Source organism: Gymnogyps californianus, chromosome 6 (genome assembly GCF_018139145.2).
Source record: "Gymnogyps californianus isolate 813 chromosome 6, ASM1813914v2, whole genome shotgun sequence".
NCBI classification, from domain to species: Eukaryota; Metazoa; Chordata; class Aves; order Accipitriformes; family Cathartidae; genus Gymnogyps; species Gymnogyps californianus.
In genome coordinates, this window is record NC_059476.1 from 5,609,303 (window position 1) to 5,625,297 (window position 15,995).

At 35.7% G+C, this 15,995-nt stretch overlaps 1 protein-coding gene across 3 annotated transcripts in view; it reads right to left on the reverse strand.

The window, feature by feature from the left end:
- Positions 1 to 15,995, reverse strand: part of PLEKHA1 (pleckstrin homology domain containing A1) — a 39,272-nt gene that overhangs the window by 15,923 nt on the left and 7,354 nt on the right. For 2 of the 3 annotated variants that reach the window (XM_050899051.1, XM_050899050.1), the window contains exons 2-5: positions 7,575 to 7,735; positions 4,853 to 4,909; positions 3,309 to 3,354; positions 1,110 to 1,207 (exon numbers count right to left, since the gene is read on the reverse strand). In XM_050899051.1, coding sequence (XP_050755008.1) covers positions 1,110 to 1,207; positions 3,309 to 3,354; positions 4,853 to 4,909; positions 7,575 to 7,715 — 342 coding nt within the window. In that variant the 5' untranslated portion in view covers positions 7,716 to 7,735. Of the gene's footprint in view, positions 1 to 1,109; positions 1,208 to 3,308; positions 3,355 to 4,852; positions 4,910 to 7,574; positions 7,736 to 15,995 lie in introns of those variants that run through there. The other variant, XM_050899053.1, reaches the window with a different exon arrangement.

Below are 15,995 nucleotides of genomic sequence, written 5' to 3' on the forward strand. Positions count from 1 at the left end.
ACAGCAAGTAATGCTCATATGAAAATTAATAATTGAATGATCTTAATTTGATTAAATAATTGGCCATGCTAAATAACCTCTGAACAGATGAACAGTTCAAAGGCTTGTTCCTTCAAAGACAAAAAATACTAATGATTTCACCAGCCATTTAGAATGCAAGTTAAACATATGATCAACAGCTTTCAAACTAAATTCTAATTTGATGCAATTAATTCTTTATTCATTCTTTTTCTTGAACTGGAAAGAATTCAAGCCTGGATGTGGTGTGTCCTCCGTATGAAAAACCCAAGTGAGAAGGCTTTGTGTTTCTGGGTTTTTTTATTTATTATTAGTAACATTTTTATAACTCCAAAGAAAGGGCTACATTACAACAATGCAAACAACTCATGGAAACATCCTTAGATAACCTAAAAATGAGAAAGTTACTGACAACAAATATGAATGTGCGCACCCATGCTCAGAACCCCTTCTTTGTAAGGGTATGCTCTCAAAACAGTTCATGTCATCACTTCCCCGAAACTGGAGAGAAAACAAAACCATAACTTCTGCCTCCTGAAAAGACTGAGGTAACACGTGGGTTTTTCTATCATGTGGTAACAAGCTGTCCTGGTACAAACCAGAAAAGTAATTTAACACTTACCAGAAAAATGCATTAATGTTTCTTTGAATGGATATTAACTGAAATCAGGAGAGAGCCTTTGGAACATGGCATGATGTGTTTGCTCATTATTTTAGTGATACTTTAAGAAATACACACTTTTGACACCAGGTAAATGTATGTGTATCTTTTCATTGCTTGCAAGTGTCTTCTGGATGTTTCAATTAATATTAAATGCGTATGCTTAATTTTAAATTATTAGAAACCATCATATGCTGTAATGAAAAAGATAATCACATTTTTATCCAATTTCCAAAACAAAAAGTAAAATAAACTCAAGTTAAGGGGGAGTTCTGTATAGTTTCTCCAAGTCTTGGAAAGCCAAGCCAAGACTTGTTTGTAGAGATAAAAAGACTACTCTAGCATAAAAACTGGAGGCAAAGGTTACATTTAAGCACCTTGAGACAGTCACCATTTGAAAGCATTGCTAAATATCAACTAAACCACTTACTGTGATTTTGGTAGCTTTGTTCAGCACATTTACCCATTCAACTAGGTCCTGCTGATCATTGGCTTGTAGAAAGTATTTTCTCATCCCTGCATTCATAACTGTTAAAAACCATTATGAAAAGTTAACAACACGGAAATTTAAGAGCAAACTTAACACCATCAGAAAAAGATTTGATTTCAGATGGAAAATCCAGTTGAAGTATTTAAGCTCTCTGCTGCATTTCTTTTTAGAAAGTCACCTTAAGATACACACATCCACTTGACAGGCTTGCTTTATTCTAAAAAAACCTATTTTTCTTTTCTTTTTTTTTTTAAGCTCTCCACTTAAATGGCATTATACAGAATTTGTTAAATTATTTTTATTACATAGAAATAAAGTCTTGAATTTTATCAGAATTTCCTACAGCTCCATTTCCCTTTTCTCAATTTCCCTAAGCAACAAAGTTTTATACTTGGGGACTTCTACAACTTCTCCTTTTAACCCTCTGACCAGGATCTGTTATCCTTTGCAACGAACTCATTAATGCGACCATGATCAATTTTTTTTTTTTTTTTTTTAAATTTGTGGAAAAATCAGCATTGACTACTAAGTATATGATGCTCAGGACCAAACAACTTTAAAATAGCCAGAACATAAAACTTTATTTTACTTTAGTGACTTGGCAGAGAAAGCATATTTTTAGCAAGTTTATATATCTACGTGGCAACACCTAGCATACCTTTATCCAAAAAGGACAAACATATTTGTGTGTAACAGTAAAAAAAAAAAAAAAAAAAAAAAAAAAAATCACAGCTAGTTTTCTCACAAATTCTAAGAACTTATCTTGACATTAGTTTTAAGGTGAACAGTGACTAAAACCTTCCCAGAACTTTGAAGGATTGCAGCTAAAATCTGAACAGATTTCACTGCTCTACCCATAACGTAACAGTTCTTCAGGTCACCGCTAACAGCAAACACATGCCAGAAACAGATACTTTTTACTCTTCTATCATCTTTCTCCCCAAAGTGGATGGTTTGAAGCAAACATTACTAGATGTAAATATAAATTCAAAATACAGAACTGTATGATGAGTTGACTGAAACAACTCCCGCTATTTCAATAAAAAGACAATACATGTAAATTTTTCCTCTAAAAAGTATCAAAAAAGCTTTAATAAATCAGAACTATTAAAAGCTTTCAGCCAGCATCTTGGATCATTACGGCTTTTTAGAGCTGGCCCACTGCCAAGAGCAACTTTACAACTGATGAAGACAAACACCTCTACACATGCATGTGCAGAGGAATCTGTAGATGGCACTGAATTGACACGCTAGGTACTAGTCTAGAATCCCTGAAGCCTTACACACAGGACTGATTTACCAAGTGTTTCATGAGCTCCAACACAGAGACTGCACAAGTCTGGCGGAGCTGCCTTCTCTGGGCCTGTACAACACTGCACATGGCAAAGGACACCTTAACTAGTTGTCATAAAACCTTCAGGCATTTTCAGCACCTTCATCAGAGCTAAAACTCTTACGTGAATGCAGCCATAAAGAATGGTTATTCATAAACAGAGCAGAGGCTGATTCCAGTCTCTACACATACTTTTGTGAATGCCAATTGCTTGTCAAAAAAATCTGGAATTATGGTAAATTCTGGACAAATTACTTATAAGAAAACTCTAAAAAAAGACCATATGGGGCTTTTATAATTATCTAAAGCTTTACTTAAGTGTAAACAAGTTTAAGTATCAATAAACTTAGAAGGTATCCCAAACAAATTCTTTTTCTTCAGTGCAGCAATAAAGGCTGAAATTTAATGTAAGAGCATTGGTTGACAGTATTTTTAGATCAATTAAATCAACTCTTTTATCAGTAATACAGATTAAAATAGTTAAATTACTTGTCTTCACAGCTGACAGGCATGCCATGTTTCTGAAAACACCCATCATTTTTGATTAGCTTATTAATGCCTCAAAAATTTCAAACATCTGAAAAACAGCTCTCACCTACTCCTCATTAAGCTGCAACACAAAAAGCCACAAAAACACCTTATGAAGAAGCCAACATTTCCCTCACACTAAAGAAGAAACAGTGAATACAAGCTATTTTTAAAAAATACACTACCAGCTGTATCTAGTAACAGAATTGCAGAACATTATCTTTGTTTCAAATTTCTGAAGAATGTACTTGATGCACATGCCGCATGCAAGAACTTACCAAAACAGAATTCTGCCTTTGGCCTTAGCTTAGTTGCATCGCTAACCTAGTAGGGAAATTAAGATTGTAAATATCACTGTTCATACAAAATATACATCAGATATCACAACTTTTTTTCCTCTTTCAAGTGGCTAAATTTGAAGATTAGCAGCATAGCAAGCTTGTTATGTATAGATATACAGATATTACAAAAAATACTATATAAAATTCAGTTCAAGATGTGCAACCTATGATAAGAAGACAGCTTAAGACATATGTTCCTATTCCTTAAGTTTAAGGATTCATTACCAGACAAATGTTGAAATCTGAAAACATAACACTTCTACTCGCATTTTGAAGTTCTATGTCTCAATTGAACTAAAAATTCAAGGACATTTCATACTGTCAGGGACATCAGCTGTATTTTGGTTCATTAACATTAAAAGAATAATAGCCACTTCAGCAGTCTCTAAAATGTTGCAGTATTGGGGGAGGAGAGAAGCGGGTGTCCTGTTTTGAGAGAGGCGGTGACATTTTTACATTATAGAGCACTTCCATCAAGTGTGGGGGAGAAGGCAAAGCAGTCTGTCACATCAAAACCTTTTTTTTGGCCAGAAACAAAAACCAGGTACTATGTAACTAGAACAACGGTGGAAAGTTAGACAGAGCGTCTGCACAGGAGGCGGACTTGAGCTGCCTTCAAAGGTGCACACAGGCGCAAAGGCACGGGTGACCACCCCTGCTCCCACTAAAAGTGAGGTACAAGATTTCAGATTTCTTAAGATGACAACTGTGAGGTTTGGGGCAAAGTAAGCACAGGAGGAGGAAACCAGGAAGGACATAAGCGGGTCTCCACAGACACTTCTGTACTCACGATATAACCAGCATCAATGATATCTTTTGCAAGAATAAAAAAAACAAAACAAGGAAGGTGGGAAGATGCAGTATGACAACAAGAAAAGCAAAGGAAGGATGAGAAATGAGCAAAAAGACAAGAGAAGGTAAATTATTTTTCTCCATTTACTTGTTAATGCAGTATCTGCTACAAATTTAACCATGGAGACTTTCTTAGTTCACAGTTTTCTTTCAGACATATTTGGAAGTGAGTGTATACAGAGTGTAATGAACAACGTGTAAGTATTTTCTAGAAATTTTTCTGTTCTATCTACTAAGAATCATTATACTTGCAAACTATCACACCCAAAGACTTATCTTCCACTTCATAAGTGGCCTGTCTTTTCTCCAAGACTAATTGGAATTCAAATACTCATAAAGAACTGAAACATACAGTTCAGAAATATTAATTCTATGCAGCACAAAGAGCTGCCACTTGAAATCACAAAACAAACCTAGACAACACAGTAATTAGCCTGTTCTTATTTTAACCCGATACTATTGAAGTGTTTGTAACACTTCTCTAAAATTCAGGAGTAGCACACAAGCAAAAAGCTTCCCATGTGCCACCGAAGAGGCATTTAAAATTGCCTAAAGTTGAGGCCTTCAGAAGCGGCCCTTGGTAGTTATCACTAAAAATTTAGCAACAAGTGTCTTACATATTATCTTACCTTTGAAATATAGGTAAGTTTAATGACTCCAACAGGTGGAGATCCAGAGGGAAGATTCTGAAACAAATCATATGTTACAAAGCAACACTAGTTTATTCTCGTATCACAGTCAGTGTTTACGCATAAAAAGCAAATAATTCCACAAACAAAAAGAAAATTCTATGTGTTTTCATAGACAATACACAATGTATGCTTGAAACAGGATCTAAACTACTTGTTTATTATACACACATCTGTTAATCAACTAAAAACAGAAAGACTGCTAGAAACAATACAAATAGTAATTGTTTCAGAGGTTTATGTATTTTACTAGAGGAAAAAGGATTCTTGCAGGTCTGCATCCAGGAAATCCGGAAAGAATACTTTTTCCTTAACAGATGTTGGAGTCTTATGTATTTTGACCAGGGCAGGCGGAAGGGACAAGAAGTGACATTCACCTATTACGTCAGATACTTCAAAGGCCATCTCACATATTTTCCAAAATGGATTGAAAAATCATAGTCTTTTCATTTAATATTAAAGTTATTACAGGGAAAGACCATGGTATTTTCTAAAATTGCAGTTAAGCCTAAGTGTATTTACAATCCAAAAAGGAGCTGTCCGTTGTTTTTACATCCTTGCTTAACATACTAGCCCTAACATTTACATTACTATTCACAACCAGCTAGTAGTCTAGAAATATAACAGTTAAAGAACTGAGCATCACAAAACACGGATAACTTTTTTATTAACTGTTTCTGATGAAATAGTCTTCCTAATTTTATTCCTTTAAATAGAGCATTGTTTTCCATATACTTTTTTCCATTACAATTTTTACTTTCAAAATGGCCCTTTATGTTACAGTATCATTCTTCCCACTACAGGCCTCCCTGGAGACCATAGGGATGGTACTGCATCTGCTCGCTGATCCTTTCCCCAGCTAAAGTGCTTTTTTCACACTATTCCATAGTGTCTTATGAACTTCTACATCGCAAAGAGGAGCCTAATGGTACCCACAGAGTCAGAAAGACAAACAAATAATTGGTTTATATTCCATTCCTATTTCAAAGGTAAGAAGTAGGTTAGGTTTACTATAGACTGGTAACACTGAAATCTAATAAAAAAAGTCTTCCCGTTCTGCCCAAATAAATAAATTTAAGTTTTACTTTATCAGAATGATTTTGATCCCAGCATATACCAGTTTTATATTCTTTATATTAGGATAAGAATGTGTGGTTAATGGTGGACTTAAAAACATTATTTCTTTGAACAGCAGAACTGATTTTCACAGATACAAATAGAGCACTTATCAGCAACAAAGGGCCCAGTGAAGTTCTGCACACATCGTAGACTCATCCTATATGAAGAGTTTCATCACTACAAGCATTAAGAATGGTCTCCACACAGTGGCTCTATAAAAGCTCTGTAGTTCTTCAAAACTAAACCAGCAGCGGAAGAAAAATCAAGAAGCTTCAACTTGCCCCTTGCAAGGCACCCTTTCATTTGTGCATGAACTCTAACGTTAAAAAAAAAGATAAGAAAGCCTCAACTAAAAACTTTAAGAGGCTTGCACTGCAAATATTAGTCTTAAAACTTCCGATGAACTGCAATTTCTATGGCCTTTCAAGTTTTTGCCCACATGCTCTGGTTATATCACAGGAGAAACTGAAGAAAAGAACTGCTTCATATCACTCGTTGAGATCAAACGTTTGAAATCTTATTTCCAGAAATTATTTCTTTTTTCCCCTCAGTAAGAACTTCTGAATGCTTCAGTCACAAGTCACATTCATTGAATTACATACCGTTTAATTATTTGTTTTTCTGTTAGTTCCTTTGAACAGTAGACTTCTACTGCATTTTAACTGTGCTCTTCCTGGCAGAATGCTACACGAATATTCTTCTGGCAGACAGTTGTCAGCTGACCTAGATCCTACGCTTTCACTGTCTCTGTACCCAAATCCTAAGCAATTATCTGTTCTCCCCTATGCTAGAAAACACACTGATGCATGTACATTGTAAAAGTAGCTTTTATATAAAGGATGCTCTCCATCATGATGGATACAGGCTTTTTGCATTCACGTACCATTCATGCTGTACTGAAACGGCAAGCATCATTAGAAATTGCTTTTCAATGACTGATTCAGTTGAAGTAACATAGAACTGCTAACTGACCCATGCAATGCAAGGAAAACTATATACTTCCACACAGGGTTAAAGGTGAATTAAAAGACCTGAAATAATGAAACCAGTATGTGATTCGGCTCATCTGGTTATATTGTATAGCACTACCTAGTGCCCGCAAGAACCTGCAATGCACATTCAAGACACCTGATAGAAAACAAAATAAATATAGCACATCATGATTCAAAACAAATAACTGATGTACATGTGGTATCAAATTCAGATTCCTATCTGATCCGCAATTCTCTGGTCAATACTTAAGATTCCATATATCAGCAATTCACTGATGTTCACGTTGTTTTTAAGGTTTTACTACTACCTGCAATTGGTAATGTCTTAAACAGAAATATGAATTATATTTTTTCTTTAAAATAGTGCACATATTAGCAAAGAAGAGACACTGATTTACAATTAGTTCACTTACGTAGCTTCCCCCTCTCCCCTCCCAGCTTCCAGGTCCATAAATTAACATTAAACCCCATTCTTCCTAAGTAAATTTGCTAAAATTCTGCAAAAGTTTAAAGTGATAGAAGCCAGATAACTATTGCCAAGAACATCTCACCTGTGGGTTATCCATGTACCACACCAGACTGTCTTCTCGTGTGTCCAGAATGAAGTACCGCCGCAGAAATTTTCCACTATTCTCATTTTCTTCAATATCTAGGAAACCACAAATGCGATTCTGACGATCCACATAAGGCATTTCTGACTCTGAACATCACACTGCAGAACAAAAAGCATAGTAGTTAAGCAAAGTTCCTCGTTACTAATTTTAAGACTGTTCTGTGCCTACCCACGATATTTTGAGCAGTTTCAACTAGTAGCTTAAAGAAGGTTCTACAGAAGATAAGTAAGGCGTTGCTGTTTCCCCCCCCACTACCACCACTGAATTTTTAGATAGGTCTTTCTTACTTCTTTGAGGCATGTTGTTAGGATATCTAATACCCTAAGTGCAAAGATACAAGTGGTAAATAGTAGATGAGCATCAAAACCAGCTTTTACAAGATCACTAAAGAATAATCAAAGACTCTCCTTCACAACCTGCACAAAGTTGAGATAATGCTAGGTTCACACTTCCTTCTTTGACATTGCCTTTCATGGTCAAGAAAGGATCTTTGTCAGCAGCTGTACTGTCCAACGTGAATTTTCATATTTTGCTTAGGCAAATTCAACAAAGAGGCTTTTGGAAACATTGTTCACATTTTTCTTTTCTCCTACAAAAAGAACTTCATGTCTAACAATGTCTAAGAACAGACATCTTTTCATCCTCATACATTAAATAGTCAAAATGAAGTTGTATGTGCAGCAACAGAGATGTGAACACACTTGCTAGTCCAAAACTGAAATCCTCAGTATCCATGTGGTACTAAATTTGAGGGTGGTAGGCTTTTTTTTATTTTGGGTTGGGGGGGGGGGTGTTTGCCTTTTTTTTGTTTTGCTTTAAAAAGTAAATAAATAAAAATCTGTACTGCTGATCACCTATTCCCATTTTGCCTGCTTCACCTTTTATAGCTCTTACTGCAGGCTATTGCATCTTTTTTTTTTTTGCTTCCTTTTATTTTACAGGACAGACATTTTACCTTAAGAGCCAGCCTTGTAAGACCAAAGATAAATTTGCATACTCATCTAAAAATGGCAATAAACCAACATTTAAACATGAAAAAATCAGGTTGATGCCAATCTTTCCCAGAGCAGGAAAGAAACAATTCAGTCTTCTTTACATTTTGTTACAAAAATCAGAAATAGTACATATACGAAAATATTAATATTAAACATGAGACATAGAAGGTTTAAGCACTTCACACTTTTCATAACATCTTCCAGCTTTCACTGTGTAATATGGAAGTTTCTTTTTAATATTTCTTGAAATTGTTTACCTTTACTATCTCCTTGCTTAAAGCTATTTGATTTAAATATAGTTATATTCACACACAATGAGGCAGACACTTGATAACTATCTGTAGCTAGCTATTGATACACCACAGTAAAACAAGCACATTTTAAAGTGTTTATTTTGGGGAATCAGATATACAGATAAGCATATATTTATTTTTGGGGATCAGATATACAAACATGTAGATATATGCTTGTATTTACAGCTGTCATTTCATATAACTAGAATACTAGTCAAATTTTGCTTCAACCACTTTGAGAAACAATTTTTTAAAAATCTGTTATGACTTTGATACCATACTAGAAGAATTTCTAGTAAACATTTTTAAGCTCTTTAACTCAATCTGTAAAATAAACAACCTTTTTTGTGCTCAACAGCAAACTAATCCTCCGGTACGAACTCAAGTCTGATACATTAAGTTTGGCATGAGGGACCAGATCTAACAATCTCAATTCAGTAGTATTTGCAAAAAGTTGAAGAGATTGCAATATCATAGCGATGACAGACTATTAAAGATGTTAATGGTTTGGGTTTTTTTAACATAAGCTGTTAAATTCCTACAGTTAAATGCATTTTTGTGTGTAACAAAGTTAACACGATTCTGTTTGAGATGCAAGACATTTTCTATATAGCTACAAGGACATTAAGTGTGTATAAGCCTTCCATTAAGTGCTTGACTGATTTGTTTTTCTTTCTACCTCCAAAAGGTAAAAGAGACTCCGTATTTAAGGTATGCCACAATGGTTTAAATCTTCAAAGGCATAAGTTTGTCCTTCAATAAAGTAACAGAATTTACTAAGGTAATCTAAGTTTTATTGGTATGTTCCTCAATTTAAATATCACAGATCTAAGACAAGTTCTGCAACCAAGTTATAACTATAAGTAACAGCAAAAACAAACACTTGAGCACTCTTAAGACAATGTCATAATCATAACAAACATTCATCAGTAATTCACATGCTGGCTCTTGAGATCACTTTACACTGAAGCAACATCTCACTATAAACACATCTGTAGCTAGGGGCAAGCTTAAGGGTAGCTGTTCTCTACATTATACATCTAAACTGGCAGAACTTGGCATCACACATTGTTTTCATTTAAATTAATATAAAAATTGTCATTTACCAGTATTGTCCTAAGTTGTGCCAGGTGGTCCCTCAACAAAATATACAGCACTTCCGGGACACCATTTCAGCTTAATATGTTTATGAAGCCCAGAAAAGCCTCCTGCCTAAAAAAAGCAAATATTGGTGGCTGGTTTCCTGTTTGAGCAGGCTTAAGCTGTGTTCTCCGCAGATGTGACGAAAATGAAACAAGGAAAACTTGTTTTTGAAACAAGATACAGATTGATTAAGACTCCTTGAATAAAACCAACTGAATTTTCAAAGCACTTTTCCCCTATAGGAGAATCTATGTTTCAAAAAACCTTTTAAGAAAAATGAAAGGAGGATACTCATAATGCTCCATTATGAGCATACAATTACCTAAAGTTGAAGCACTCCAATACTTTAATTTTTTTTTCCACGGCAAAAGACAAAATTCAGAAGCTTTCTCTTATTTGTCAATAAACCAATTTTCACAGAAAAAAAACCCTAAATTCATACAGATTTTCTATTTCAAAGTACTACTAACTAATTTCTAGCCTACAAAATTATACTATTTGCAGTTCCTTTGTCCTCTGATGAAAATACAGGATAAACTATGATTAATTTTAAAACTTTAGTTATATAATTGCTGTTTTCCTCAAATTAGTTCAAAATCCCTCATGTGATTACTGACATCTACCAGACTGATACTCTTAAAGACTAAGAGATAAAAAACCCTTTAACTTTATTATAAAATTGAAATTGAACATAAAATCATGCAATTGTTTTCTGGTTTTAAAAGTCTGCTTCCACCACATTACACCTTGGCAAGATTCCACTGTAAATTAATACCAATTCTATTCAGCATTCATTAACGAAGTACAATTTGTAATGCACATTAAAAAAAAAAAAATCAATTTGTGCCCTTCTTCCAGTTACTAAAGCAACTGAACACACATGATAAAACCACTACTACGACACGCTTCCTGGCAACGCTACAGAGACCAAAAAAGCAACAACGATGGAATTACCACTTTACTTCTGAAGACTCATAAAAGGAATTGCAGAACTCCAACATTAACTCCTCAGTGTAGGAAATCTGGCTGGAAGACCACCAGCCTAACAATTCACCAGAACTTCAACTTAAAAGTGTCTTCAGAATACGGATCCTGCCTTACATAGATAGGATTTATTGTTCATGAAGTTATTATTTCAGGTGATTATAAAACAAAAATCTCCAAGTCTGTGTACGTTTTACAGCTCTTATTACGTGCACACTTAGTTATTTTCTGCAGCAGAATCTGCAGCACAGAACATTGTAATAACTCTTCTGCCCATTTTTAGAATCAAATATTATAAAAAGATTATGAGTTCTTAGAGAGAAAAGCTGAAGGCATCAAACCTGTAACAGAATACATACAACTTCATTTTATTTTGCCTTCCCTCTCCAGAGTTGGGGGGGCAGGGGAGGGAGGAGACATGGGTCAATGACATAGTGCTACTTCAGAAAAAATGTCCCTGTGGCCCATTTCCTCTTGGTTCTCGCCATAATTCACCAGAAGCTAAAATATTTTTGAAAACTCATTTTGATGTATATTGACACTCATCTGTAAGAATTCAGAAAACTTGTAGCTCCTTAAAATTCCTTCTTGGAGGGTTGTGTTATAATCCAAACAGGAGGTCTCACTTATTTTTGAAGTCTTACATCCCTCTTTCTAGTGGTGTACTAATTTAAGCAGGTACATACCTCATCAGGCCAGCTTCTCTCAAATTTCCCGTCTCACTGCTCTCTTCCTCTGCGGTACACCATATACCAACACTCCTCAACATTTGTATCACAAACTGAAGGCTGCATGGCCTCCTGGGCACCACTATAAATAAAAGTCACAGATCACCTTCTCCCAGTCTATAACTGTAAATGCATGACTGCACAACTAGAACCTGCAGAGGCACACAAGCATCTCGTTTTCACCATTTATAACAGATGGCTTAAACTCTCCTACACTAATTTCTATTTTAGTTTCACACCAGCACCTGTTCTTGAGTTCACCTCCTTTACAGTTTGGTTGCAGCCTCCATATCTTCAAGTACAAATTCTATACAAGACTATTAAAGCAGCATGCAAGGTAACATTTCTATGGCCCAATCTCTCCTTTGATAGCTAATGCTTGATTTCCACAAGTAGGCATAAACCACGGACCACTGGCTTCCAGTTCCACCAGAGAAAGTGGAACTTCATATGAATAAAAAGACCATGCAATAGGCTTTGCACTATCCACATGAAAGCTTGATTAAGAAATACAGCAAGATGAGCACTGCTCCTTAATACCTTTTAGCTTTATTTCACGTGTTTTCCCCAAGCTTTGTGTATAATTTTATTATTATTTTTATTTCTTTAATTTAGAATAACACTTTTACTTCCTGCTCTATTAGCGTATGGACATTTTGACCTTCGGATTTAACTTACCACAGGAGATGACTTTGGGGTTCTTTTTCTCTTAGCTAAGAAGATTAAGAAACATACATTACCTACTTAGTCATCTCTGAAATGATGAACAACATTCATAAAACTACACTTGATAAATATAAAATGATGCCATGAGTCATGCCCATCCCTCCTCCCCACCCCCCTTTTTAAGCTCTACTATTTACACTAGCTCCATCACCACAAAGGGAAGGTAAGTAAGCAGCATCCCCAGCAATCTCCAGTCTTGCCTGCAGTTCCAGGGACAGCTTAATTATTGAATGCTCTTGGCTTTTGCCTAGGCAATTACTATCAGCTTCCTGCTGTAAATCAGCTACTCTCCAGTTGGTCATCTCTTTTACTGGCCATTTACTCCATTTACTGACTCCCAAGGGTAAGGGATGAGTTCAGACTGTCCTGCTTATACCTTGAAGAACACAGCAATGAAAGCTTTCCTTCTTGCATACAGTCAGAACAACAGAGAGGAGGGGGGGAACAAAAAAAACCCCAATCCTGAGACAACCAGCTCAGAACAGCCTCTGAAAACAACTCACATAAATCTTCCAGGACAGTTGTTCAAACGTCTTTATTTTCAGTCCCTTGAAAATCTTCCAGTAGAGGCAGAACACTGTATAGATAATTTAAACTGAGAGACAATGTCTCTGCTCATCTTTCACAAACCCCTTAAAGCCACGATTTCCTAAGTACCCAAAACATGACAGAAAAACACTGATCCAGGAGCTGGAGAGATGACTTGGGTACAAGTCTGATGACAACCAAAGATAATTTAGGATTGACTGTTTTAAAATGGCATGCTGAGCTCTTCTATTTCCCAAAGATCCTTCACTGATTCATTTTTGTTCTGGAGGGCACAACAGACATTGTATGCTTCTGTTAAACAAAGACGACATGACTTTGATTTGCTGTATGAAACTATTAGCAACATTTTAACTACATCTACAAATGAGAACTGGAAGTCTCCAAGATATGCTGCCCCCTAAATTTAGATTCCTTCTCTAAAGTGGTCAAGAAGAAGGAAAAAACGCAGCTGCACAAGGCCAGTAATCACCTGGAAGAGAATTCCTAAGCATAAGTTAATCTTCAAAATTAAAAAACTGGAAATAAGTACCAGTAGCACTGACCTCTCCTATCCCTGATCAAACTATGAGGCATATCAAACAATACATCCCTCCCCCAGTACCTAATCCAACTTCCAACCAGGCCACAATATAGAAGAATCATCATTTGCACTGATGAATCATCTAACAAAACCAGCAGTCTTATCTTGCACTTAACTCTTACTCAGTCATCATTGTCTTCAAAACGCATCTGATCTGCTGTTTTCCAGGAAGACTTGTTAAATCAGGGTAAGCCAACTATTCCCTTCTTTTCCAGTGTACCTCAGCAAGTCAAATGACTATAATTTTATTCCATACTATCTACAACTTAAATGCTACAGCATTAATCCTGGGTGCTTTCAACGTCCACATATAACCAACAGTTATTAAAATATACATTTTAACAACAGAAATGCATCAAAGCACACAGTTTGGTATACCTTCTTTCAGTACAGATTCAATCCAGTAAAACCTGCAACACCCCAAGACCCTTGGTATAACAACACACCAATGAGAAACAGTTGGCTCAAACTGAAGTGAGAAACAACCGAGATGCAGTTAACCACAAAAGATGCATGCCATTAATGAACACAGACCACCACCTCCCTCCCTACCATGCTGGCGGTTAAGGTTTTTCACAGCCATTTTGGTCTGCCTCCCAACTCCAGACACACTGCTCGCCAGAAAGCTGCAATCATTCACCACGAACAACGACATCGATCCACGCACAAACTCTTCATCTTTAGGCTAAACTGCAGAAATGTTACCTTTGTCTAGGTAAAAATTTCACTATGTTTCAGGGGAAGACTGGAGTTCTAAGGAAAAATGTTCTGAAGTTACCTGAATCCATCATCCGCTGGCCTATTTCAAATACTGATCTACAAGTTCCACGATGGAACAGACTGGTACTTCCTCAAAAACTTTTGCAGGAATTTCTGTAAGTGATGTTTTGTGCTCTTAATTGAACTACTTTCCTCCATTTTAAGGTATTTGCAATAGCAGCCAAAGGCTCTGGGATATGATGAAATGAGGAAATGCACTGCACAGGATGCAAAATTCCTCTCTATCACTGATCTCTTAAGAGAGCCAAAACAAAAAACCTCACCTATTAATGGTTTTTGCCTAGCTAAAACAAGTATTTTAATTGTCCCTCTAAATGCACTGAGCTAATGCAAATAAAAGGAAGCATCCTGTGCAGTGAGGCCATTATAAAAGACACTCTTGAAATTTATCTATTAATAACTTATGAGTGATGACTAGCCTAGAAAGCAATAAAGTAAAAAAGTTAAAAGACAAGGAAAGAATATGTTCAATAACGCAAAGTTTTTACAACAGCCAGAAGTACAGTTTTCATCACTTCATATTAAGTCTAGGTAATACAAAGTTACTCAAAATGAGATATAACCAGAGATGAGTACAACAGAGGAAAACAGAATATAGTTACCCTAATTCACTTTGACTTATCTCATACAATCCACAAAACAAATTTTTAAAAGCTTATTAATTTCAGTTACAGACTAGTTAAAATGCTTAATAATGCAGGTTCAGAGTTGATTATTTACAATTATTTTTAATGTTATTATGGGCCTTTTCAAAATTTTAAATAAGTGCTGTATGTAAAACTCCAAATATGACAAATTAGGTCCTTGTTCTTGAAAACGCTTACATGCATTAGTCTATAGAAATTGTTCCATTCATGAGAACTAAACCAAATTAAAAATTAAGCAGACAATAAGCACATTACTTATTATTACTAGTTACTCATTAGTAAAAAAACTGTTTAATTTCAACTGCTAGTAACTGTTTCATCTAGGCCAACCACTCCGAGAACTCAGATTCCACACACTGCCAGCTATTTCAAATTCAACCCAAACTTGTCTTCAAATATGAAAGGGCAAGAGTCTCAAAAGCATCCCAATGACTTCAAAGCACAAAGACTATCTCCATCAAACTACAAATCCTGATGAAGCTTATTTGACTTGAGGAAGTTCAATACAAAAAAGAAGGTGAGGCTGGTTAAAAAAAAGTTTGCCATTTTTGAGCCAGTGTTGCTGATTTTCACGCTGAATCCTGAGTACAAACTCACCAGCATAAACAAACATAGACCTTCTTCCTGTCAAGTATGTAAAAAATCAAAAGGCCAGCTGGTTAGGAAATTAACAAGTTGAAAATATCTTCTTCAGTTTTCACAGAGTACTCTTACATTGTTAAAGAAATAGCAGCATGTACATAAGAGTGTGTCAAAATAATTTGGAAAGTACTACTTAAAAAAACCATCTGCCTCAGCACCAAAACGTCGTGCTGAATACATTGGGTAGAAGCCAAACAGAGGGAAACTTAAGAGAGCATTGCAGTAGTAAAAGATTATCTTTTACATATAGATCCAAAGGCAAGATCCAAGTTTACATGCAAGCATATCATA